This window comes from Tachyglossus aculeatus, chromosome 27 (assembly GCF_015852505.1).
Source record: "Tachyglossus aculeatus isolate mTacAcu1 chromosome 27, mTacAcu1.pri, whole genome shotgun sequence".
In the NCBI taxonomy this organism is placed as follows: domain Eukaryota; kingdom Metazoa; phylum Chordata; class Mammalia; order Monotremata; family Tachyglossidae; genus Tachyglossus; species Tachyglossus aculeatus.
Genome location: NC_052092.1, coordinates 1,888,165 through 1,911,440, shown reverse-complemented (window position 1 = coordinate 1,911,440; position 23,276 = coordinate 1,888,165). Strand labels below are relative to the sequence as shown.

The following is a 23,276-nucleotide window of genomic DNA, read 5'->3' as shown; positions in this document are numbered from 1 at the left end:
TATTCTATTTATTTTATTCATGATGTGTATATAAGCTATAATTTTATTTATTTCTTTTGATGCTACGGATGCCTGTCTACTAGTCTTGTTTCGTTGTCTGTCTCCCCACCTTCTAGACTGTGAGCCCGTTGTTGGGCAGGGATTGTCTCCGTCTGTTGCCGAATTGTACTTTCCTAGCGCTTAATACAGTGCTCTGCACACAGTAAGCGCTCAATAAATACAGTTGAATGAATTAATGAGGCCCCGGCTTCCAAACTGATCCAATACCTATTGTCCGCTATCTTCTCCTCGAGCCTGTCATAGAGCAGAGAGGACTGCAGCGCTGTCCTTTTCCGTCTCCGGAAAGGATCGCACACCCCGAAAAATTAATTAATTAATTAATTAATTATGGCATTTATTCAGCACTTACTATGTGCCAAGCACTGTTCTAAGCACTGAGGAGGTTACAAGGTGATCAGGTTGTCCCACGGGGGACTCACAGTCTTAATCCCCATTTTCCAAATGAGGTAACTGAGGCCCAGAGAAGTGAAGCGACTTGCCCAAAGTCACCCAGCTGACAATTGGCGGAGCTGAGATTTGAACCCATGACCTCTGACTCCAAAGCCCGGGCTCTTTCCATTGAGCCACGCGGCTTCTCTAAAAGAGAAGCAGCGCGGCCTAGGGCCTAGGAGCCTGAAGGACCTGGGTTCTAATCCCGCCTCTGCCACTTGTCGGCCGAGTGACCTTGGGCAAGTCACTGCGCTTCTCTGGGCCTCAGTTCCCTCATCTGGAAAATGGGGCTAGAGACTGTGAGCCCCACATGAGACAGGGATTGGGTCCAACCCAGTTTGCTTATAACCACCCCAGTGCTTAGCACAGTGGCCTGGCACCTAGTAAGGGCTTAACAAATGCCATCATTATTGTAATTTTTTATTATTATTATCATTCACTTCTCTGGGCCTCAGTTCCCTCATCTGTACAGTGGAGATTCATTCAATCATTTAGTCGTATTAATTGAGCACTTTCTGTGTGCAGAGCACTGCACTGAGCGCTTGGAAGAGTTAAATATAACAATAAGCAGACAGTCCCCTTCCCGCAACAACAGGCTAGAGGGGGGTTTGACTATAAGCCCAGGGACTGTGTCCAACCTGATTATCACATCTACCCCAGCGTTTAGAACAGTGACTGGCGCGTAGTAAGCACTTAAATACCATAAAAAAAAATCCCCCCAAGCACAGTCTGGGAGTGAATCTCAGAAAAATCCGCGTCTGGTTCTCTCAATTATTATTTATAATAATAATAATAATAATGATGGCATTTGTTAAGCGCTAACTATGTGCAAGTTAAGTGCTGGGGGGGATACAAGATGATCAGGTTGTCTCACGTGGGGCTCACAGTCTTAATCCCCATTTGACGGATGAGGTAACTGAGGCTCAGAGAAGTTAAGTGACTTGCCCAAGGTCACACAGGAGACGTGGCGGAGCCGGGATGAGAACCTGGCTGTGAGTCTTCTCGACTGTGAGCCCGCTGTTGGGTAGGGACCGTCTCTATACGTTGCCGACTTGGACTTCCCAAGTGCTTAGTACAGTGCTCTGCACACAGTAAGCGCTCAATAAATACGATTGAATGGATGAATGAATGAACCCATGACCTCTGATGGTCTCTTTCCACTGAGCCAAAGCTAAAACTTATTGAGACGGAGGGTCTCAACAGGAAGAGGACGCGCTGCAATTAAGTTACAGAGAGGCTTTTATTATCCCGGTTGTGGAATTTACTCTTTTAGACCTTTCCTTCAAATAAGTAAATTGAAGCAGGTAATTCCCCCGGACGGCCTCAAAAGCAGGGGAAATTGTCCCAAAAATTCCACCGGCGAATACTTAGTCCATCATTTTTGCCGGGATGAAAAAGTCGCCCTTTCGCCCTTCACAGGCAGGGTCAGGGAACGGTTGGGGAATTAGGAAAACTTCCAAACTTTTCCAGGCGGCCTGGTGCAGAAAGAATTCTTCAAAGGAGCTTTGATAGCTAGATTATCGATTATAATCTGTATATTTTAATGGTTTATCCCCTGGCTCGGTGGAGAGAGTCAAAGGTCATGGGTTCAAATCCCAGCTCCGCCAATTATTCATTCATTCAATCGTATTTATTGAGCGCTTACTGTGTGCAGAGCACTGTACTAAGCGCTTGGAAAGTACAATACAGCAATAAAGAGGCGATCCCTACCCACAACGGGCTTAAAGTCTAGACCGAATACAGTTCGACTGACCTTCCAAAAATTTTTTTAATAGTCGAAAACTGCTGGGCACTGATTAACTAATCACAGGTGACTACTACCTCAAATTTCTTAACACTGTTTTAAAACCAAAGAAAACAGCAGGTCCCTGTTAGCTATTTCCTTAGTATAACTTGAAGCGCAAAGCTGAACTGCTTTTTCCAAAAAACTTTTTTTTCTTTTTAATAAAAATTCCTGCCCCATAACCTTCAACACTCATTTCAGATTATCAGCTGTGCGATTTTGGGCAAGTCACTTAACTTCTCTGAGCCTCAGTGACCTCATCTGTAAAATGGAGATTAAAACCGTGAGCCCCCCGTGGGACAACCTGATCACCTTGTCACCTCCCCAGCGCTTAGAACAGTGCTTTGCACATAGTAAGCGCTTAATAAATGCCGTCATTATTATTATTATTATTACCAACTCTGTCGTATTGTACTGTCCCAAGCGCAAAGTAACGCAGTAAGCGGGAAATAAATACGACTGATCGATCACTTGATTAACTAGGATTTCAAGGCTTTTTAGCCAAAGGGCCTCGCGGGGCTGACATGGATTGATTTCAGCAATCGTTCACTTAGTAAAAAGATAGACCTTTTTATCGCCCGACACCAATTTGACACCAATTAGGCCCCATGTATATATGTTTGTACATATTTATTACTCTATTTATTTATTTATTTATTTTACTTGTACATATCTATTCTATTTATTTTATTTTGTTAGTATGTTTGGTTTTGTTCTCTGTCTCCCCCTTTTAGACTGTGAGCCCATTGTTGGGTAGGGACTGTCTCTATGCGTTGCCAATTTGTACTTCCCAAGAGCTTAGTACAGTGCCCTGCACATAGTAAGCGCTCAATAAATACGATTGATGATGATGATGATAGAAAAACAGCGTGGCCTCATGGATAGATCCCGGGCCTGCGTTCTAATCCCGACTCCGCCGCTTATCAGCTGTGTGACTTTGGGCAAGTCACGTAACTTCTCTGGGCCTCAGTTCCCTCGTCTGGGAAATTTGGATTAAGATTGTGAGCCCCAAGTGGAACAACCTGATTATCTTGTGTAATAATGATGGTAGTTGTTAAGCGCTTACTCTGTGCCAAGCACTGTTCTAAGTGCTTGGCACAGAGTAAGTGCTTAACGTATACCGTCGTCATCAATTGCTGGGACCGCGAACTCTGAAAAACACCGATTCGGTTACGGGCCTTCGGCCCCCTCGGTCTTTTGAGACAGCTGCCGATTTTTCCCCCGCCTCCCGCGCCCCGCCGCCTTTCTCCGAATACAAGGGACTCTACCGCCGATGCTATCCCCCGACAGAAATCCGCCACGCACGACAGCAGTCAGAGCGAGGACAAAAATAAATCTAGCGGGCAAGAGAACAAGAAAGAGAGAAGACCTATTTTATTCGGAATTGTTCAGCTAAATTTAGCCTGCTGCAGGAACTCGAACCACTTTATTATGATGTCAGAAAAACAGCCGTGCTTTTAAAAGCGGAATTGGGGTGGAAACCGACAATAAAGGAGGTAAAATCGTGATTGCAGCTATTTTGCAAAATGGGAACGGTGCCCAAGAATCTTTCTGTTTGGTGAATTATGAGACATAACAGTGCCATGCCAGGGACTTGGAAAACAGTCATTTTTAGAGCCGCGGTGTGGCTTAGTGGACAGAGCCTGGGCCTGGGAATCAGAAGGTCACGGGTTCTAATCCCAGCTCCGCCACTTGTCTGCTGTGTGACCTTGGGCTAGTCACTTCACTTCTCTGTGCCTCAGCTCATCTGTAAAATGGGGATTAAGACTGTGAGCCCCACAACCTGATTACCTTGTATCTACCCCAGTACTTAAGAACGGTGCTTGATACATAGTAAACACTTAACAAATACCATGATTATTATTATTATCATTATTATTCTGAGAAGAGACGAGGAGCACACGGCATTTAGGACATTCCGGGTCTCTGATAGACGACACGTGGAAAAACACGGTCTTCAAACTTTAGTTCTTCAGTGGGATTTTTCTCTGAGGAAACGCCATTGACCTGAGGGCAGTGGCTGTTTTTCTTTCTTTTTAATTGTTTTCTCAAATGGTATTTATTGACCATTTGCTATATGCTAGGCATCGTACGAAGTGCAGGGGCAGAGAAGCAGCGTGGCTCAGTGGAAAGAGCACGGGCTTTGGAGTCAGAAGTCATGGGTTCAAATGCCGGCTCCGCCAATTGTCAGCTGTGTGACTTTGGGCAAGTCATTTCACTTCTCTGTGCCTTAGTTACCTCATCTGTAAAATGGGGATTAAGACTGTGAGCCCCCCATGGGACAACCTGATCACCTTGTAACCTCCCCAGCTCTTAGAACAGTGCTTTGCACATAGTAAGCGCTTATGAAATGCCATCATCATTATTATTATACAAGATAATCAGGTTGGACACGGTCCCTGCCCCACATGGGGCTCACAGTCTTCATCCCCACTTTACAGGTGAGGAAACTGAGGCCCAGAGAAGGGAAGTGAATCGCCCATGGTCACACAGCAGACAAGTGGCGGAGCCGGGATTAGCACCCAGGTCCTTCTGACTCGCAGGCCATGCTGCTTCTCAGCTCAGCGATGGCCCGACACCAATTTGACACCAATTAGGCCCCAATTTAAGCGCTTAGTCCAGTGCTGTGCTCACAAGTGAGTGCTCAATAAATACGACCGAATGAATTTGACAGTCCTTAAATGCCACTGCCATCGCTACCGACGGGCTCCCGGTGGAAGGGAGGTTCCCAGCCAGTGACGGAGGAATGCTGACAAGCCTGGCAAGCTTTCGGATGGGGAGAGGCGGAATTTAAGGAAGAAAAGTGGCCGGGAGAAGTGGGGAAGGGAGAGGAAGGGGGAGTAACTTTTGGGCTCAGATCAGCAGCTCAGGAGATAACACGGAGAGAGCCGAGTGTTCGCCGCCCCGAATTCCCGCTTCTGATTTGGAAAGCAACCGGCTCATTTGCTGTGTCAATTTTCTGCCAAAAGACCCTTGCCAATATGAAGCCACTTCTCTGGAGTCAGATCTTAGCGGTTTATAGCCACGCTGAGTTCAAGGAGGGTTTTTTTTTGGGGGGGGGGAGGGGGGTTCCTTTCTTATTCATCTTGTCCAAGTCCCGGGAAATCTGGCCGGGACTCAAATCTGGGAGCGGGAAAGAAAACAACCAACAATCCGTGGGTGGACAATAGAGGGAATTCTTCTACCCCGTCTGGGGCTACTGGAGAAGGCCTCGCTTGAGCCCTCTGTCAAGACCCGACGGGTCTACTGCAGAAGGCCACTTGGGAATCAGTCAGATTGTATTTATTGAGCACTTGCTGTGTGCAGGGCACCGCACTAAGTGCTTTGGAAAGAGCAGTATAACGGAATTGGTAGACACGCTCCCTGCCCGCGGCGATCTAGGGAGAGGCAGGCTATAAATGCTGTGGGGTTGAGGGAGGGGGGAATTAAAGGGAACAAATCCAAGTGCAAGGGTGATGAAAAGGGAGAGGGGGAAAGAGGAAATGAGGACTTGGGCGGGGAAACCCTCTTGGAGTAGATGTGCCTTCAATAAGGTGGGGAGAGAGGGATTGTCTGTCGGATATGAGGCGGGAGGGCATTCCAGGCCAGAGGCGGGAAGTGGGCGAGAGGTCGGCGGCGAGATAGATGAGATGGAGGGTTCGCGAGTAGGTTGGCATAAGATGAGCGAAGCGTGTGGGCTTGGATGGAGTAGGAGAGCAGTGAGGCGAGGTAGGAGAGGGCGAGGGGATTGACTGCTTTCAAGCCGGTGGTATGTTCTGTAGAAGTTGTGACCGTGGGTCGGAAACAACTCGCTGACTTCTGAAGAAAAAGGAATTTCTGTTTTGCTTAGAAAAGTGCTCGGCACATAGTAAGCGCTTAACAAATACCGTGATTATTATTATCATTATTACGGGACATCGAGGGCTTTCCGTTACCTAAATGTTACCACCTGAAGCCCCCCACAGGCACACATCTTTGGCTCCTGGGAATGGAAGCCATCCCCTTCCCTTCAGAAAGATCTAAACGGAAAACAATCCTAGCCCTGTGGAATCCCGTCCCTTTGGTCTGGATTTTCAGAGCAGGATTTTCTACAGCTCGGCTTTGTTGTTCTTTCCAGTAACTCGCAGGCTGGAATTTCTTCCTCATGCTGGATCCAGTATCTGACAACCTGTCACAGTTATTTGTCTCAATGCGGTCAGGGCTTTTTTTTTCTTTGCCCGCGCTTTCTTCTGGTATCCATTATGGGTGCGCGGTTCCAAGAGGGACGGAATTCTTACGAGTTAATGACTCACAGAAAGCCAGGGCAGACAACGTCGACCCCCGGGGGAGTTTAATGAGAATTTTCACCGTCTGGCTCTTTCCGAAACCCCCCTGCCTGTTTTGTTGCCCCAGAAATTTGTGACTTAATAATAATGATAATATTGGCACTTATTAAGCATTTACTACATGCAAAGCACTGTTCTTAGTTCTGGGGAGGTTACAAGGTGATCAGGTTGTCCCACAGGGGGCTCACAGTCTTAATCCCCATTTTACAGATGAGGTAACTGAGGCACAGAGAAGTTAAGTGACTTGCCCAGAGTCACACAGCTGACAAGTGGTGGAGCCGGGATTTGAACCCATGACCACTGATTCCAAAGCCCGGGCTCTTTCCACTGAGCCACGCTGCTTCTGCCCAGATTTGGTTTTACGATCATCGTAGTGACGGTAGACAATCGATCGATCAGTGTAATTGGCGGAGTGGCTAGAGCCCGGCGTCAGAAAGTCACGGGTTCTAATTCCGGCTCCATCACTCATCTGCTCTGTGACCTTGGACAAGTCGCTTTGCTTCTCTGAGCCTCAGTGACCTCATCAGGAAAATGGGGATGGAGACTGTGAGCCTCCGTGGGACAGGGACTGGGTTCAACCCAATTGCTTGTATCCACCCCAGCGCTCAATAAAGTGCCTGGCACATAGTAAGCGCTTAACCAGAACCACAATTATTACTATTATCTCTGTGCTTCCGTTCCCTCATCTGTAAAAATGGGGATTAAGACTGTGGGCCCCATATGGGACAGGGACTATGTCAAACCTGTTTAAGCTTGTATCTACCCTAGCACTTAATACAGTGCCTGGCACATAATAAGCGCTTATCCAGTACCACAGTTATTAGTATTATTCTCTGAGCCTTGGGGATGAAGACTGTGAACCCCATGAGGGACAAGGACCGTGGCCGATCCGATTAAGCTTGTATCTACCCCAGCAGTCAGTACAGTGCCTGGCACATAGTAAGCGCTTAACAAATACAATAAAAACAAAACAAAACTGATTAAGATTCTCTGCCCTTTCCCTTGAGCTCTTCCTTCATTTCCTGGCTGAGAAACAAAGGATGATTAATTCTGATCCAGTCTGGGACAGCAGAAGCAGCAGACAATGGCTATTTCTTAATCACAGAATAGGACAATGTTTCTCAACCCAGGGTTCCACAGACCCAAGGCGGGGGCCGCTGGCCTTCTTTGGAAAAACACTTTTTATTATCTTTTTTTTTAATTTTAGAAGAAAAAAGTTCTCAAAGCATTATGCTGTCACATCACACCCCCTTCGCCCGCTGTCGAGTGTGAAGCAGCGGAGCCTAGAAGTTCGAGCCCAGGCCCGGGAGACAGAGGATCTGGGTTCTAATCCCGGCTCCGCCGCTCGTCGGGGTACCTTAGACAAGTCGCTTCACGTCTCTGAGCCTCAGTTACCTCATCTGTAAAGTGGAGATTGAGTCAGTGAGCCCCATGTGGAGAAGCAGCGTGGCTCAGGGGAAAGAGCGCGGGCTTTGGAGTCAGAGGTCATGGGTTCAAATCCCTGCCCCGCCAAGTGTCAGCTGTGTGACTTTGGGCAAATCACTTAACTTCTCTGGGCCTCAGTTCTCTCATCTGTAAAATGGGGATTAAGACTTTGAGCCCCCCGTGGGACAATCTGATCACCTTGTAACCTCCCCAGCGCTTAGAACAGTGCATTGCACATAGTAAGCGCTTAATAAATGCCATCATTATTATTATTACTATTATTATGTGGGACAGGGATTGATGATTTTGCATCTACCCCGTCGCCTAGTACGGTGACTGACACAGAGCAAGCACTTAAATACCGTTAAAAAGAAATAGGTGACAGGGCCCGTCACCTTTCAGGTCAGCCTAGACCCCTTCATATCAGGCAATCCACCACTCCACCTGTCTTCAAAACCAGCCCCCGATCACACCTCCTCCAAGAGGCCTTCCCTAACTGCTGATTTCCTCCTGTAGACTGTCAGCTCTTTTGCAGATTGTTAGCTCTTCTGAACTCTGTCAGCTCTCCTGTAGACTTTCGGCTTCTCCTGTAGATTGTCAGCTCCTTCTGTAGTCTGTCTGCTTCTCTGGTAGACTGTCTTCTTCTCCTGTAGACTGTTAGCTTCTTCTGAAGACCATCAGCTCCTGTAGACTGTCAACTTCTCCTGTAGACTGTCAGCTTTCCTGTAGATTGTCAGCTTCCCCTGTAGACACTCAGCTCCTCCTGTCTACTGTCAGCTCCTCCCGTAGACCCTCAGCTCCTCGTGTCGACTGTAATTTCCTTGTGGGCAGGGATTGCGTTTACTCACTCTGTTGCCCTGTACCCTCCCAAGCATTTAGCACAGGTGGTCTGCGTTCCATACATGCTCAATCAATACCATCGATCGATGGATGGATGGATAAATAAGGTGTGATTGCTGAGTGGGTCCATGGAGAACACATGGGAGGCCGCTGTTTTTGGCCTGGTTGGAACTACCCTGGAAAGCACGGAGTTATGGCTTCTAAACCTGGCTCCGCCACTTGTCCGCTGTGTGACCTCGGACAAGTCATTTTACTTCTCTTGGCCTCAGTGACCTCTTCTGTAAAATGGGGATTGAGACCCTGAGCCCCCTGTGGAACAGGGACTGTCTCCACGCCAGTGCTTAATACAGTGCCTGGCACATAGTAAGCACTTAACAAATACCACAATTATTATTATTAAGGGATAGCTTCCTAGCAGAGAAGCGGTTGGCCTAGTGGAAAGAGCCCGGGCGTCAGAGGACCTGGGTTCTAATCCTCAGCTCAGCCACTTGTCTGCTGTGTGACCTTGGGCAAATCACTTTTGTGCCTCATTCATTCATTCAGTTGTACTTCTTGAGCACTTACTGTGTGGGGAGCACTGTACTAAGCACTTGGGAGAAGACAAATGAACAATAAGCAGACACATTCTTCAGTTTGCCATCTGGAAAATGGGCATTAAATCCTCCTCACTCTGAGATAGACTATGAGCTCCATGTGAGACAGGGACTGTCCCTCCTGATAAACTTGCATCTACCCTAGTGCTTAGTACAGTGCCTGGCACATAGTAAGCGCTCAATGAATACCTTAAAAAAATCACCGTGTTTCTCTTTATAGGGCTTCGTTTGGAGGGAAGAACCCTGATTCTGGCTACTCAGCTCCACGAAAGAATGGACAAGGAAAGCAATTCCACTGTCAGCATGGCCGGTGAGTTTCCTGCCCTCCCAGATGTATATCTCTTTTTTCCCCTTGTTTTTACCGAGTTAAAGTCTTCATTCAGCAGCAATTTCACTGTGGGCCGGGAATGTGTCTGTTTATCGTTGTACTGAACTCTCCCAAGTGCTTAGTACAGTGCTCTCCGCACAGTAAGCACTCAGTAAATGCGATCGAATCAGTGAATGATTTCTCTCCGACTTCTCCCGCCGCGCGCCCTCTCTCACCTGCCTCCGGGGATGTAACTGTTACGCCCGGGACATTCGGGAAGGCTGAAGGGGATGATGGAAAGTAAAGGAGCCTAGAGGAAAGAACCCGGGCCTCGGAGTCAAAGGATCTGGCCTCTCATCCCGGCTCCGATGCTTAGCTGCTGGGTGACCTAGGGCAGGTCACTTCATTTTTCTGTGCCTCAGTTTCCTCATCAGTCAAATGGGGATTAAGACTGTGAGCCCCACGTGGGGCAGGGACTGTGTCCAACATGATGAGCTTGTATCCAACCCGGCGTTTAGTTCAGCGCTAGGCACATTGTAAGCACTTAACAAGTACCAAGTTTATTATTATTTGTATCGTTATTTAAGAGAGGAGACATTATTTTAGAGAAGCAGCGTGGCTCAGTGGAAAGAGCATGGGCTTTGGAGTCAGAGGTCATGGGTTCAAATTCCGGCTCCACCAATTCATTCATTCAGTCGTATTTATTGAGTCAATTGTCAGCTGTGTGACTTTGGGCAAGTCAGTTAACTTCTCTGGGCCTCAGTTCCCTCATCTGTAAATTGGGGATGAAGACTATGAGCCCCTGTGGGACAACCTGATTGCCTTGTAATGTCCCCAGTGCTTAGAACAGTACTTTGCACATAGTAAGCGCTTAATAAATGCCATTATTATTATTATTATTATTATTATTATTATTAGAATGGGCTTTTTCATGGGTCTGCTATGTGACTTTGGGTGAGTCATTTCACTTCTCTGGGCCTCAGTTTCCTCTTCTATAAAATGGGGATTAAGATTGTGAGTCCCATGTGCGGAAGGGATTGTGTCCAACCTGATTAGCTTGGATCAGCCCCGGCCCTGGGAACATAGTAAGTGCTTTAAAAGATGATAATAATAACAATAATAACGTGTGCTCTGGGTGAACCTTTCAGATGGTATTATTCACATCGGGTTCAATGCCCCATGCAGATGCCAAACTATTTGTTCTGACATCACATCACAGGAGAAGCAGTGATGCCTAGTGAATAGAGCACAGGCCTGGGAGTCTAAAGGACCTGGGTTCTAATCTCTGCTCCACCCCCTGTCTGTCGTGTGACCTCGGGCCGGTCTCTTAACTTCCCTGTGCCCTGGTTACCTCATCTGTAAAATGGGGATGAAGACCGTGAGCGTCATGTGGGACAGGGACTGTGTCCGACCTGATTAGCTTGTATCTACCCCAGTGCTTAGTACGGTGCCTGGCACCTAGTAAGCGCTCCACAAATACCTTAAAAAAAATCATTGTGCTTTTCTTTCTAGAATTTTATTTGGTGGGGAGAAACCCTTTCGTGGTGCCTCGGTGCCATGAAAAAATAGACAAGGAAAGCTATCCCATTGTCAGCATGGCCGGTGAGTTTCCTGCCTTTCCGGATGTATATCTCTTCTACCCCTTGCCGAATTTATGTCTCCATCCAGCAGGGATTTCACCCTGGCTTCTCCCCCGTGACTTCTGGGCTCTCTCGCCTGCCTCGGAGCACCAAAACTGACATCCCATATACCGAATCTCTCACTAAGACCTGTAGGTTTAACTTTAACATCGCTAAGTTCTGCCCTTGCCTCTCCATCCAAACTGCGACCGTGTTAATCCAAGCACTTATCCTGTCCCACTTTGATTATTGTATCAGCCTCCTTGCTGACCTTCCTGCCGCCTGTCTCTCCCCACTCCGGTCCATAATCCGCTCTGTTGCCCGGCTTATTTGTCTACAGAAACTTTCAGGACGTGTTTCCCCACTCCTCAGGAACCTCCAGTAGTTATCCATCCACCTCTGCCTCGAACAGAAATTCCTTACATCTGCTTTAAAGCACTCAACCATCTTACTCTCCCACCTTCAAAGCTTTATTGAAGGCACTTTTCCCCCAAAAAGTTTTTCCTGACCAATCCTTCCTTTCCTCTTCTTCCACTCCCTTCTGCGTCCCCCTTGGACATGGATTTGCTCCCCTTTATTCCCTCAGCCCCGCAGCACGTATCGTACATGCCATTTATTGATATTAATATCGGTCTCCCCCCAGACTGTTCGCTTGTGGTGGGCAGGAAACGTGTCTGTCAACTCTGTTAAATTGTCCTCTCCCAAGCACAGTGCTCCACACGCAGGAAGCGCTTGATTGATTGATCGATTGCTTGGTTAATCCCCATTTTACACATGAGGTAACAGGCCCAGAGAAGTCACGTGACTTGCCCAAAGTCACGCAACCGGCAAGTGGCAGAATTGGAATTACAACCCAGGTCAGTCAAGCGTATTCATTGAGCGCTTACCAGGTGCAGAGCACTTGGGAGAGTCCAACCGAACTCTACACCAGACACATTCCCTGCCCACAATGAGCTTCCGTTCTAGAAGTCCTCAGATTCCCAGGTCCCAGACTCTTTCCACTAGACCGTATCATTCATAATGGTATTTATCGAGCGCTTACTGTGTGCAGAGCACTGTACTAAGCGCTTGGAAGAGGACAGTAGAGCAATAAACAGACACATCGCCGGTGTCTCTCACCTGCCCTTGTGTCAGGGCCGGTGTTACTGCCTCTCGCCCCATGTTTGATGCGTGTGAATCCCTGAACCATTGTGACACCATCCATCAGGATCTCCTAAACTCCCTTTTATCGCCCTCGGTCTCGCCGACCCCACGACCATTAATTTCCATTTAAGATTCATTTACTCAGTGCAGCCGTCGATTAAGAAAAGTGAAAGCACGTGCTAAGCGTTGAGAGGCGGCCCTCCCGCCCGGCCGGGGAATAGGACCGGGGGCAACCGCACTGGATGCCAGCAGATGCAGCTCAGGGATCAGGCCCAGCTCTCCCACTTGTCTGCTGTGCAACCGTGGGCCAGTCACTTCACGTCTCTGGGCCTCAGTTCCCTCATCTGTAAAATGGGGATGAAGACTGTGAGCCCCACATGGGGCAGGGACTGTGTCCAACCCGATTTGCTTGTATCCACCCCAGTGCTTAATATAGTGCCTGGCACATAGGAAACACTCAACAAATAGAGATGTGGCTCGGTGGAATGAGCACGGGCTTGGGAGTCAGAGGTCATGGGTTCTAATTCCGGCTCCGCCACTTATCAGCTGTGTGACTTTGGGCAAGTCACTTAACTTCTCTGTGCCTATCTCATCTGTAAAATGGGGATTAAAACTGTAAGCCCCACATGGGACAACCTGATTACCCTGTATCAACCCCAGTGCTTAGAATAGTGCTTTGCACATAGTAAGCGTTTAGCAAATACCAAAACAATAATTATTATTAAATGCAACTATTATTATATTATTGTAATATTATTATTATTATTAATAATCCCAGTTTGAGCACAAAGTCTGGCAGCTTGGCCACTGCAGCCTCTGGAATGAATACGTGAAATGTGTGTCTTCTCTCTGCTTGGAAATATGCTCAGAAGTCAGCTGGACACCAAAAGAGACTTTGCCAGTGCTTTCTTCCTGGAGCTCTGAGGAGGAGAGAGTGAATGAGAGAGACAGAGAGAGAGATAGAGAGAGAGAAGAGAGAGAAGGAGAGAAGTAGAGAGAGTGAGTGAAAGACAGAGAGGGACAGAGAGAGTGAATGGGAGAGGCAGAGAGAGAGAAAGAGGGAGACAGAGAAGGAAAGAGGGAGACAGAAATAGAGAGAGAGAAAGGGCCAGAGAGGAAGAGAGTGAATGAGAGAAATGGAGAGAAAGAAAGAGGGAGAGAGAAAGAAAGGGAGAGAAACAGAGGGAGTGAGTGAAAGAGAAACAGAGAGTAAGAGTGAATGAGAGAAACAGAGAGGAAAGAGACAGAGCGAAAGAGGGAGATAGAGGGAGAGACAGAGAGAGGGGGAGTGAGAGAGAGCGCAAAACTCCTGAATTTTCCTCCACCTGAGAAAAGTGTAACCAGACAAAACGGATCCAGAAAAGAGTTTAATAGTTGCCCAAATTAGAGAATCTTTTTCCTCATTAACCAGTGGCCTGAGAGGAACTGACAGAGCGAGAGCATTTCCAAGAACTCAGGATAGTGCTCAAGTGTGCAGATCAAAAAATGGGGGTGGGAAACTCAGGGGAACTTCACCTTAAACATCCAGTCGTGAATAAAAAAAAAAGTCTCACTGGAGTGACAGCGGGCATTTCTGGCTCGTTGGCAACAGGGCGGGCAGTTGTGTGGGGGAACATTCTTGGCAGAAAGGAAAAGGAGAATAGAACACCAGGACATCATTATCGTCTTTATTCATTCAAAACACAAGTGACCCCAGGCCAAACACAGTCCTGGCTAGGCAGTCTGCGTGGAATATTTAGTCTAAAGTCATAATTGAGGGAACTATAATTGGAAGTCGAAGACTCCAGTTTTGAAACTCGGGTCTGTGGCACGGCCACGTCTGGTTCTCATCGCTCTCCTTTGCGGGTCTCCGTTCCGTTCTAGAAACTGTGATCTTCGTAGCAGTTGAATCGGTCTGCTCTCATATCCTGGCTCATGTTTTAGCCCTAGATAAATTGATTCTAGAATTCTCTAAAGAACCAGAAACAAATGCATCTTTAATAATAATAATAATAATAATAATAATAATAATAATAATAATAATAACGGTAGTTGTTAAGCGCTTACTATGTGCCAAGCACTATTCTAAGTGCCGGGGTAGATGCAAGGTATTCAGGTTTTCCCACATGGGACTCACAGTCTTAATCCCCATTTTGCAGATGAGGTCACTGAGGCCCAGAGAAGTTAAGTGACCTGCCCAAAGTCACACAGCTGACGAGTGGCGGAGCCGGGATTAGAACCCACAACTCCTGACACCCAAGCCCGGGCTCTTTCCACTAAGCTACGCTGTATCCACCCCAGCGCTTAGTACAGGGTCTGGCACATAGTAAGCGCTTAACAGATACCACAGTCATTACTATTCACTTGTGCTTCCCCAAGCGCTTAGTACAGTGCTCTGCACACAGTAAGCACTCAATAGATATGATTGAATGAATTTGCTCTGTGCCCTGCACCCAAGTAAGTGCTCAATAAATGTGATTGAATGAATTTGCTCCGTGCCCTGCATCCAAGTAAGCACTCAACAAGGACCCCCGCTAAGCGCGTAGCACGGTGCTTTGCACCCAGTAGATGCTCAATAAATATGATTGAATGATAATGGGTAGCAAGGTTTCCGGAAGAAAGGTTGTGCCAGGAAGCAACCGAAGAGCGTTCAGCCCTCTGGGAATGGTGTTCTTAACGAGACCATTTCATTTCTTATGGCTCCCAGGCCTCCTGGCTGTAAAACTGCCGCTGAAGTTCCATCCAAATTTGGGGCAGTTTTTTAAGTTGGAAGTGTGTGTGTGTATGTGTGAGTTGGTTTTGGTTCAGCTTTTGCAAGGACTTCCTTCCTGCATTTCTGAGACGGGGAGGGGCAGGGGTCTGCGGGGAGGAGGGGGCAGAAGGGGCCGGCAAAGAATGTGGAACCGTCTTCCTTGGACGGAGGGCGAGGAAAACAAACAAGAGGCGAGCTCCTCAGCGCCGTGAGGCTCCGGCAGAGGCCGGACATCGGCCTCCCCGTCAAGAGGGCTAAAGTTCAGCTTTTATGATGTTCTCACTGAGGGCCCGTGGGAATCGAGGCCTCATTCCTTCTCCCGGGGTCATGCGAGTCCGACGGACGGGGGCCGGGGGGACCCTAGGGGCTGGGGGCTGAGTGCTCAGGGCTGGGGCAAGAGCAGGCCCGGGCTGATGTCAGGGGAGGGCACTCCCACCTATTTTCTATTTTCGGGAAGGGCTCTGGAACCGGGCCCCTCGGGGCGGTCGCCCGGGCTAGGCCCCTTGGACTCCCAGCTCCTCACCCCTCAAGTAGTTTGAAGCTCTTCTGCGAGGTCCAGGGCTGAAATGGTTTCTCCGGGTGGGCTGCTCTCCTGGGAGATGAAAGCGGGGGGTCTCCGTGGGGAGCCCGTCTAGGGTCTCGATCGTTAACCTCCCCAACCCTCTGACCAAAACGGCCTTCATCCCCTCAGCCCATGTGCGGCTGAGACCCCTGGATCACACCCGCCCGGACCCCCTCGACTCCTCGGCTTAGAATTTTCCCTTCAGTCCCCCCGGGATCGGTGTTCCCAACGCCCCTCCCTCCCGGAGTCGGGAAAGCATCTGAGCCAACGACACTTTTCCAGGCCCATCCCCACTCTTCAAGACCCTCAGGTGGTCGCCCGCCCACCTCCACATCAAACAGAAAGTCCTCACCATCCGCTGAAGCCCTCCATCGCCTCGCCCCCTCCTACCTCACCTCGCTCCTCTCCTCCTCCAACCCGGCCTGCACACTTCGCTCCTCTAAGGCAAACCTTCTCACTGTGATGATGATGGCATTTATTAAGCGCTTACTATGTGCCAAGCACTGTTCTAAGCGCTGTGGAGGTTACAAGGTGATCAGGTTGTCCCCTGGGGGACTCACAGTCTTAATCCCCATTTTACAGATGAGGGAACTGAGGCACAGAGAAGTGAAGTGACTTGCCTAAAGCCACACAGCTGACAATTGGCAGAGTCGGGGTTTGAACCCATGACCTCTGACTCCAAAGCCTGGGCTTTTTCCACTGAGCCACACTGCTTCTCTATCTTGTGCCTCCATCTTATCTGTCCCGTCTCCCCCAATCAGTCAATCAATCAATCGTATTTATTGAGCGCTTACTGTGTGCAGAGCACTGTACTAAGCGCTTGGGAAGTACAAGTTGGCAACATATAGAGACGGTCCCTACCCAACAGTAGGCTCAAGAGGCCTTCCCTGACTAAGCCCTCATTTCCTCTTTTCCCACCCCCTCTGCATCACCCTGATTTGCCCCCGCCCTCAGCCCCACAGCACTACTGAACATATCCGTAATTTATTTATTCCTATTAATGTCTGTCTCCCCCTCTAGATTGTAAGCTCCTTGCCGGCAGGGAATGAGTCTACCAACTCTGTTGCATTGCCTTCTTCCAAGCATTTAATGCAGCACTTAGTACAGTGCTCTGCACACAGTAAGTACTCAATAAATACGATTGAATGAGTGCTCTGCATACAGTGTTCCACATGATTAGCTTGAATCTCCTGCATTGCCTGCTTAGTAAAGTGCTTGGCACATAGCGTGCGCTTAAATACACTTTTATCATTTTCAGCGTATGGCAGGCACTCAGGGCCTAGTAAGTGCTTAACATATACCACAGTCATTACTATTCGCTTGTGCTTCCCCAAACACTTAGTACAGTGCTCTGCACACAGTAAGCACTCAATAAATATGATTGAATGAATACGGGCCTGGTCGTCAAAAGGACTTGGGTTTTAATCCCAACCAAAAAAGAAACAGAGCATTTTCTATTGCAACTATTCTTCGGGGCTTTCGACTCGGTTTCCTTCTTTTTTCCTCAAATGCCTGTCGGTTTTGGTAACGGCTGGATTTGGATTTCGCACGGAGGACGGATTGGGAGTATTTGGGATTTTCTGGTTGTGCCTCTCCACTCATCGCTCGTCGGCCCCCTTTCCGTGCAAATGGTGATGGGGGAGCGAAGACGGCGGAAAAAGATTTTTCTCCTCCGCTCCCCAGAAACCACTGGAAACGTTTCCCTGTTGAAACGTCAACTTAACACCGAAGCGGTTCTCCGCAAAGCTGCCTCTTCCCCTGACAGATGGAGCTAAAAACTCACAAATTTAGTGTAACCCGAGTTCAGCCCGTTCAAAGTTTTCGCATTTAAACTGAAGCCTTCCTTGGGAATTTGGGAGACCTTGTAGGCAGAATTCAAACAATCTCTCAGCAATGAGAGAGCAAGCCGAGGGCTCTACAACAGATGTAATCACTCAAGCCAAACTACATTTGGTCTGGCCGAGCTATTCTCTCACTTCGTTCCCCGCTCTTTTCATCCAGCCGCTGGTCTTTCTCTCCTCGTTTCCCCTCCGCTCTTTCTCCCCCTCACCCCTGCCTCTCTCTTCCTCTCTCTCTCTGCTCTTTTGTCTCTCCCTCTCTCTCTCCCCCATTTCTCATTCCCTCTCTCTACCCCTTCTCCTTCTCTCTCCATCTCTCCCAGTCCCTCACACACTGTCTCTTGTCTTTCTCCCACTGTCTCTCCCTCTCTTCCCCCTCCCTCTTTCTCCCCCTTCTCTCCCCCAATCATTCCCTCATCCACCCTCTCTCCCCATCTCCCACCATCTCTGCTTTTCCCCCTCCCTTCCCCCTCCCGCTTCCTCACTCCCTCATTCCCCCCCCCAACCCTCACTCTGCCACCTTTCTCTCCATCTCCCTTTCTCACTCTGTCTCCCTCTTTCTCCCATCACCTCTCCCCCTCTTCCTCTCTCTCCCCCTCTCTTTCCCTCATTCCCTTATTCCCCTCTCTCCCTCCTCTCTCTCTCTCACTCCATCACCTCCTTTCTCCCCATCTCCCTTTCTCCCTCTCTCCCCCTCTCTCTCCCACTATCTCCCCCTTTCCCCCTTCCTCTTTCTTCCCCCTCACTCCCCTCTCTCCCTCACCCCCTTTCTCCGTGTCTCCCTTTCTCACTCCCGCTCTCCCCGCCACTTCTCTCCCTTCATCTCTCCCCCCAACTTTGTCCCCATCTCTCAAAGATTCCCTCTTCCCCCTCTCCCTTCTCTCTCTCTCTCTCTCTCTCCATCTCTCCTTCTCTCTCAGCCTCTCCCCACTCTCCCTGCTTAGACACTGACCACCTTCTGGAGTAAACAATAGCCGCTCGGCCACTTCCAAAGCAAACAGCGAATCAGAAAGAAAGAAGGGGGCCTTTCGGCATCCGAAAATTCCTGGCCACTCACTTCCTAGAATTAAACCCTCAGCGCCGATCTGAACCCCAGCCAAGTCCGAGACAATGCCTGGGGTTTCCATTCTGTTCCTTAGATAGAACGCTCGGCTACGTGCTCCAAGTGGGAAAACAAATTCGACGTCACCGTTAGGAGGAGAAGAAATACGGTTCCTCCCATGGATCGGGCCCTTCCTCACCCCTGTGGCATTCCTCTCGCAGCCCCCCGCCCCGGAGTTGAAGTATTTTGCTTTCCCAGCCTGAAGCCCGGGGTCAGTTTTGCAGCCCGGGACAATGCATTGTGATTAATCAAGCCCCGGAGAGCCTAGTAACTGTGGGTTCAGGGCGAGGCCTTCTTCCCAGTAATTGAAAATGAATGGGAGGCCGTTTTTGAAGTGCTCCGCAGAGAGTGTCTGCTCTTGACCTCGGTGAAATCTAGAGCCACCAGGAGTTCACCGGCTCTGGCCCTCCCCAAACCCTCATTTTGGGGTGGGCGGGAGGGAAGACCCCGGGACCCGTGGATGTGATTTTCGTCGGAGTTGGAGCATTATAATAATTAGAATAATAATTGTGGTATTTGTTACTGCGCAGAAGAAGGCAATGGGGAAACCACTTCTGTATTTTTACCAAGAAATATGGATTCACTACCGGAATGATTGCGGATGCTGGGAAGCAGCGTGGCTCAGTGGAAAGAGCCCGGGCTCTGGAGTCAGAGGCCGTGGGTTCAAATCCCAGCTCCGCCACTTGTCAGCTGTGTGACTTCGGGCAAGTCACTTCACTTCTCTGGGCCTCAGTTCCCTCATCTGGAAAATGGGGATTAAGACTGTGAGCCCCACGTGGGACAATCTGATCACCTTGTATCCCTCTCCAGCGCGTAGAACAGTGCTTTGCACATAGCACTGAACAAATACCAACATTATTATTATTATTATTATTTTGGAAGCGAGGGGGTGTGGGAACGATGCATCCGTGGTGTCGCCATGGGTCGGAGACGAGTAGAGAGCGTAAGACGAGACAAGACTCGTTAAAGCTTTTACTCCGTGTCAAGCGCCGTTCTAAGCTCTGGGGTAGATCAATCAATCAATCAATCGTATTTATTGAGCGCTTACTGTGTGCAGAGCACTGTACTAAGCGCTTGGGAAGTACAAGTTGGCAACATGTACAAGTAGATACAAGTTAATCAGGTTGGACACAGTCCCTGTCGTACGTAGGGTTCCCACTCTTAATCCCCATTTGACAGACGAGGGAGTGAGGCCCAGAGAAGTGAAGTGACTTGCCCGAGGTGACACAGCAGATGTGGCAGAAGCGGAATTAGAACCCAGGTCCTTCTGACTCCAGGGCCCAGGCTCTACCCACCTAACCCTGCTGCTTCTCACTGAGCCACGCCGCGCTTTTCGTCAATCAGCAGTATTCACTGGGCACTCACCGTGCCCAGGATTTCCCCCCTGCCTATTATTAATAATCGCTGTGGGTAGTAAATGTGTCTGTTTATTGTTCTATTGTCCTCTCCCAAGTGCTCACCTACCATTTGATATTCACCTCCCACCCTCAACCCCGCCGCACTTACGTCCATACCTTTAAATGAGGCATTATACATTTTTATTTAATGTCTGGCTCCCCCTCTATCATCATCATCGTCATCAATCGTATTTATTGAGCGCTTACTATGTGCAGAGCACTGTACTAAGCGCTTGGGAAGAACAAATTGGCAACATATAGAGACAGTCCCTACCCAACAGTGGGCTCACAGTCTAAAAGGGGGAAACAGAGAACAAAACCAAACATACTAACAAAATAAAAGAAATAGAATAGATATGTACAAGTAAAATAAATAAATAAATAGAGTAATAAATATGTACAAACATATATACATATATACAGGTAGATATACATGTATACATATATACATCTCCTCCAAGAGTCCTTCCCCGATTAGGCTCTATTTATTTTATGTTGTTAGTATGTTTGGCTTTGTTCTCTGTCTCCCCCTTTTAGACTGTGAGCCCACTGTTGGGTAGGGACCGTCTCTATATGTTGCCAACTTGTACTTCCCAAGCGCTTAGTACAGTGCTCTGCACACAGTAAGCGCTCAATAAATACGATTGATGATGATGATATGTTGCCAACTTGTACATCCCAAGCGCTTAGTACGGTGCTCTGCACACAGTAAGCGCTCGATAAATACGATTGAATGAATGAATGAATGGGCCTTCAATAAGGATTTGAAAGTGAGGAGAGTCAGTGTGCGTCGGATTTGGAGAGGGAAGGGCGTTCCAGGCCGGAGGCGGGAGCTGGGCGGGAGGTCGGCGGCGAGACGGATGAGGAGATTGGCCATAGAGGAGTGAAGTGTGCGGGATGGGTTGGAATAGGAGAGTAGCTAAGTGAGGTCGGAGGGGGCGAGGTGATCTAGTGGCATCCAGGCCCGAAACCTCTTTGCTGAGTATTATAATTATTATATTTATTATATATTTATACGATATTTATATTATATATATATTTATATTTATTATATATTATATATGATTATATTTATTTTATTTTGTTAGTATGTTTGGTTTTGTCCTCTGTCCTCCCCCCTTTTAGACTGTGAGCCCACTGCTGGGTAGGGACTGTCTCTATGTTGCCAACTTGGACTTCCCAAGCGCTTAGTACAGTGCTCTGCACACAGTAAGCGCTCAATAAATACGATGGATGATGATGATGATATTTATCCCGCTGATCTATAATAATCCCGTAATTATTATATCGTACTCTCCCAAGCACTCCGCACCCAGTAAACACTCAGAAAATACGATAGACCCATGGATTGATTGATTCGTGGCGAGATCCCCGACGAAGAAGCCAATAGGCCCATTTCCTCTTCTCGGCCCCTCGGCGACGTCTCCCTTCTGGGGAGAATCCTGTGTTGGGTTTAACTCCGCCACAGTGGAAAATGGGTCGGGAGTGAGCGTGTGGCTACTGGAAAAGGGGGAATGATCAGACACCAAATGGATGAGTTGGCTCGATCAAAAAGCAGCGAGCCGAGTGGTTACAGCACAGTCAATCAATCAATCATATTTATTGAGCGCTTACTGTGTGCAGAGCACTGTACTAAGCACTTGGGAAGTACAAGTTGGCAACAGATAGAGACAGTCCCTACCCAACAGTGGGCTCACAGTCTAAAAGAGTGGGCTCACAGTCTAAAAGTCTTGGAAGTCAGAGTAATAATAACTACGGTATTTCTTCTTCTTCTTAATAATAATAACAATAATAATAATGAAGATGATGGCATTTGTTAAGCGCTTACTAGGTGCCTAGCACTGGGGGAAGTACAAGGTAATCAGGTTGTCCCACGTGGGGCTCACAGTCTTCATCCCCGTTTTACAGACGAGGTCACTGAGGCACAGAGAAGTGACATGGCAAGTGCTTATTATGTAATAATAATAATAATAACGATGGCATTTATTAAGCGCTTACTATGTGCAAAGCACTGTTCTAAGCACTGGGAAGGTTACAAGGTGATCAGGTTGTCCCATGGGGGGCTCACAGTCTTAATCCCCATTTTACAGATGAGGTAACTGAGACCCAGATGATGATGATGATGGTATTTATTAAGCGCTTACTATGTGCAAAGCACTGTTCTAAGCACTGGGGAGGTTACAGGGTGATCAGGTTGTCCCACAGGAGGCTCACAGTCTTAATCCCCATTTTACAGATGAGGGAACTGTGGCCCAGAGAAGTTAAGTGACTTGCCCAAAGTCACCCAGCTGATAATTGGCGGAGCCGAGATTTGAACCCATGACCTCTGACTCCAAAGCCCGGGCTCTTTCCACTGAGCCACGTTGCTTCTCCTAGAAGCCAGACGCGACACCTAGAAGGGCCTGGGTTCTAATCCCAGCTCTGCCACTCATCTGCGGTGTGTCACCTTGGGCAAGTCACTTCACTTCTCTGGGCCTCGATTCCCTCATCCGTAAAATGGGGGACTAAAACGTGGGACAGGGACTGAATCCAGCCTAGTATCTACCCCAGTGCTTAGTACAGTGTCTGGCACATAGAGCAATACCACCAAAAAAAAAAAATACTCGTGAAGGGCTGGTGGATTTTCCCCTTGGGATTGAGTCCCTCCCATTCCACTGCCACACGCTCCCAATCAATCAATCAATCAATCAGTTGCATTTATTGAGTGCTTACTATACTAAGCGCTTGGGAAGTCCAAGTTGGCAACACATAGAGACAGTCCCTACCCAACAGCGGGCTCACAGTCTAGAAGGGGGAGACAGAGAACAAAACCAAACATACTAACAAAATAAAATAAATAGAATAGATATGTACAAGTAAGATAAATAAATAAAATAGAGAAATAAATAGTAATAAATAGCTCCCAAAGTCAGCTAGTGAGGTTGATCGTGCTGACGCCGGAAAAGGCATGAAATGCCTTCCCGCCGTTCCTGACCTGCTTTTCTGGAGTCCCTCGCAAGTGATTTCCCCTCAGAAAGCACAGCCTAACAGGGGAGGAGGAAACAAGATTCTTCCGAGTGAACGACTGAAAGCGGTTAAATGTGGTTTCCATTTCTAGAAATATGAAATGCATTTCATACATGCAAAATTAATGTCTTTTCCAT

At 48.2% G+C, this 23,276-nt stretch overlaps 1 protein-coding gene across 2 annotated transcripts in view; it reads left to right on the top strand.

Moving 5' to 3' along the window:
* Positions 1–23,276, top strand: part of EXD3 (exonuclease 3'-5' domain containing 3) — a 263,251-nt gene that overhangs the window by 20,707 nt on the left and 219,268 nt on the right. The window contains exons 3-4 of one of the 2 annotated variants that reach the window (XM_038767866.1): positions 9,655–9,744; positions 11,254–11,343. In XM_038767866.1, the coding sequence (XP_038623794.1) occupies positions 9,708–9,744; positions 11,254–11,343 (127 nt within the window). In that variant the 5' untranslated portion in view covers positions 9,655–9,707. The remainder of the gene's footprint in view (positions 1–9,654; positions 9,745–11,253; positions 11,344–23,276) is intronic. The other variant, XM_038767867.1, reaches the window with a different exon arrangement.